Source organism: Limulus polyphemus, unplaced genomic scaffold (assembly GCF_000517525.1).
Source record: "Limulus polyphemus unplaced genomic scaffold, Limulus_polyphemus-2.1.2 Scaffold823, whole genome shotgun sequence".
NCBI classification, from domain to species: domain Eukaryota; kingdom Metazoa; phylum Arthropoda; class Merostomata; order Xiphosura; family Limulidae; genus Limulus; species Limulus polyphemus.
Window position 1 is genome coordinate 327292 of NW_013666433.1, and position 4108 is coordinate 331399.

Genomic DNA, 4108 nt, shown 5'->3' on the forward strand with positions numbered 1-4108 from the left:
AAAAAAAAATCATCTTGCATGAAGTAAATTAAGTTGTTTTTATTTCTTTAGGTTGGTTTGTATCATGTAATCATTAGTATTGTTGGTGTATTAACAAAAAATACAACTGCTTTAAAGTAACTTACATCCAGTATCATGAAAATTTTAAATATTCTCAGGCAAACCTGGAATTCAAACAACAGTGTAATGAAATTGATGTTTCAAGTCTGTTGGAACACTTTGTTAAGAAAAATGGAACTGGCATAGAAGTCCCTGGTAAGTTGGATTTATATCAAATTAATGATATTTCTAAAGAAAAAAATAATAATGTAATACAAAATTATCTTCATAGTTTATTGCTCTAATTAGCAATACAGTATCTTCAGTAGATTTTAATTTTTGGGTTTGGTAATAATTTTACATAAGTGGCACTTTTGTTTGTTTCTAAAAATAAACTTGAATCTGTACATCATCCTACATCTAAAAAAGTTACTTCTGTCATGTATAACCTCCTTTAAAAATTGCTTGTATATTTATTTTGATTGCTTTAATATGTTCCAGGAGTGCCAAATGCTGTAACAGTAATAGAAGCCAAATAGGAATATTTGTATATTAAAACATAAAAAAAACTTTGTTCATATGTGTTCATTAGTTTGGTTAGGGTTTTAAAAAAGCTGTTTACACGTTTATGAACTAGTAGTTTAAGTAAATTTTAAACAGAATTGTGTACACACGTGAACTAAAAGTTTAGCTGTGGATTTATTTTATGTTTATTAAGTAGTTTCTCAGGTCACAATTTTCTTACTAACATGAAAATATGCCTAATTTTACACGCCTCTTTAGTTTTTATCCTTGTATTATTGTGATGAAAGATCTTAATCTTAAACAAGGTGTGACATGGTTAGAATTATTACTGTGTTTTTTGGTTAACCATTGAAAATAATATAAACATCAGGTTTATATAACATTAACCCTTTCACAATGGGTGGGTCTAACTGTGCATGTCACAGTCTTTTAGTCTTTTTATTGTTTATGTTATACCAATTAGTATAGCATAAAACTGTAGCTAATAATCCATATTTTAATAGTATATAAGTTTTACATTCTTAATCTTATAAAGCAATATTTAAAAAAATCCTGAATTGAGAAATGCGACGTATTTTCTCCAGACATCTTCTCTTTATTTTATTCTCCACCACTCCAATAAGTATGAAATTTAACGTAAATTACTCACTATAAAATCATCATTGCTCAGACAAACCATAATTTTTATAGCCTTCAATTTTGTTTGGTTACAGAGCCATCAAATAGAAAATCAGACCCCTCTTGCCACACCCACCTGTCACGTCCTCTCTTTCAGGATTTGTTAAAGTTCTCTCTTACGTTTAATTCTGTATTATCTATAACAAAAGGAAAACAAAGGTTTTCATCTATTAAATGATGTATCTTACTACATTGTTTTCGGAACAGAAAATTGTCAATTTCTCAGTTAGCAGAAGCTTCGTTCCACGGGAAAGATAACAACTAGCTTGGATGATCGTGTAATGGTTTTTATCACATAGTTAGAAAGCCTGAAAAATTGTGGTATTTAGAGGAAATTGTCTGCTTTTTCCATGTTATTATTTCGTGTTTTTTGGTGCATTATCTAATTAAATAAAAGTTATTTTGTACATTACTACCATTAGTACAAAAAAATAAGGTTAAGTGTCATCGACAGTCAACAGTAAAAAAAAAAGAAGACACGGGTAAGTAATTTATTTCTTGTTTTTCATGTTTATTCTTTATTTATTATTATAAAAGTATCTAAATTGTAAAAATATGGATCTCTTTAGGTTAGTTGAAGTTAGATTAGGTAAAATAAATAATAATAATATAAAGAAAATATTTCATGACGCATGCACACAAGTAGCTCGTGAGTAATGTAATTTGATAGCGTAACGTGAGTTGCATGTTCTCCAAGTGATTTACAACTTATAATGGCACAAATAGTATGTAGACACTGTTCAAAGTGCAATGAAACAATAAAATTTAATTATAAATAGAGGTATACTGTTACAGGTTTAAAGCTACTTAGAATAAACAAATGTAGTTTCTTGTTACATTTGAAGTAATTCTAGAATGAAAAAAAGGGTAGTTTAGAATTATTTATATATATAGTGGTTACAAGGTCTGTCAAATTGACCTACTTTGTAGTGAGTTAGGGTAGAGAAAATAATAGATAAAATATACCATTTTTACTGAAAACAAATGTTTGAATTATACTTAGGAGATTTTAAAGATTATACAAATGATATTTGAGATTTTAGGGATGATAAATAGTTTTTTTTAATCATAACATGAAAATCACATTGCACTCGGACAAGTAATGAAACAGACTTGACATTCACAAACTAATCTTTAGTAAAACACTTCATTAAAAAATCTGATTTTTTTGTGTTTACTGAATGTCTACCAAATTTTGTGAAGATACACATACTGCATTAAAAGTTATAGTATAAATACTTGATGTGTGCAAATTTGTATATGAACTCGTATATTTTATACTGAGCCCGTCATGAAAGGGTTAATCACAAGAGCAATATTTATAAGCATTAGATTTATACATAATGGAGAAAAGTTATAACCACTGTTCTATCCTTCCATTAACCCTTTCACTATGGACAGGTCAAATTATGCATGTTACAACTTATTAGGTAGTTACATTGGTATACCAATATGCTTGACATCAAAATGTGATTTCTAGTTTATGGCTGTGAGCAAATAAGATTGAATGCTATAAGAATTATGCTTTCCATGAGTAATAACTATATTATAATTAATAATTTATGTTAAATTCTATACTTCTTGGAGTGGAGGTAAAGAAATCAGAGAAGAGGGAAGACCTAGACAATAAATGTCACAATTCTTATACTAGGGGAGACTGGGGATTTTTTTAAATATTTCCTTATAAAATTATGAACTTAAAACTTATTTTTTTTTGGAGCTCAAACTAGAAATTCTGATACAATACCTAACCTCCACATGCATGATAGCTTTCCTAAATTTGTGCTTCCCTCTATGTGTACAATTTTTGCTCACCATTAGCCTTGAGGTTCCCACCTAACAGCACTTGCCTACATATGGTATAGTTGCATTGTAGCATGCAATGACCCTCCACCAATAGGAGTGCCACACACCCTACTAGTGCAGCTGAGTCCCTCTGTACTGTAGAGTACAATCATCACTTATTGATTTGACATTTTTTGTAATGATGTGTTTTTTTGCTTATGAACTTTTCATATATATATATATGCATTTTTTAGTGAAAATATCTACAAAGACATTACCTGTTCTGTAAATATTAAATGTTGAAGAATATTTTCTTATAAGTATCAGTAACTTCCACTTTATCTGGTGTGAAACAACACAACTTTGTTTATGCAAGTATAAAAACTACCTTGGCATTAGGTTTGGCTTTATCTCTTGGGAGAAGTGACAGCTTTTGTGCGGCAGATGGCAGAGTCTTTCATGTGGCCTGAGCCTTATTTTATCCCTGACATACCTTCATCTGTTTCTCATTCATAATGGAGGGGATTTTGCCAGTTGTTTCCCACCACTTACCTGGGCTTCATCTTATACCCATGCTGTCTTGATTCTACCTCAGCCTTCTTTCTTTTTTGTAATTTCAGGACCGAGTTTCTCAGGTATGTTTTTGTACTTCCAATCCATATTCAGTTACTTTTACCACTACTTTGAGGCATACATACCTAGGGCTCCTTCCTTTGTTACTTCGTATGACCAGGCATGACTTCGTGCTGTATTGCTTTTCTTTGACTCCTAAACTCTGTAGTCTTTTTTTTCAGACTTGGTGGTCAGATCCTTTGTATTTTGTTCATCTTTCTTAGCAAAGTAGGCATAGGTTTTTCTATCCTTGTCTTACATACACTACCCCTTTTCTATTGTTATTCCTCCATTCACCTTCTTTTCATGGTAATCCACCATTCCCCTTTAGGGGTTTTGCTGGATGCTCGTTCACTAATATTCTCTTCAATGGTATGTTTATCTTCTTAGGCCGTATCATATTATATTTGGTTAATCTGTTGCTAGTTTGTTGGGGTATGATGCCCATATTACTCAGTTGTACTTGCCT

General features: G+C 30.8%; 1 protein-coding gene across 1 annotated transcript in view; it reads left to right on the forward strand.

Moving 5' to 3' along the window:
* Positions 1-4108, forward strand: part of LOC106460725 (F-BAR domain only protein 2-like) — an 89526-nt gene that overhangs the window by 36676 nt on the left and 48742 nt on the right. The window contains exon 10 of the mRNA XM_022387502.1: positions 159-255. Within this exon, the coding sequence (XP_022243210.1) occupies positions 159-255 (97 nt within the window). The remainder of the gene's footprint in view (positions 1-158; positions 256-4108) is intronic.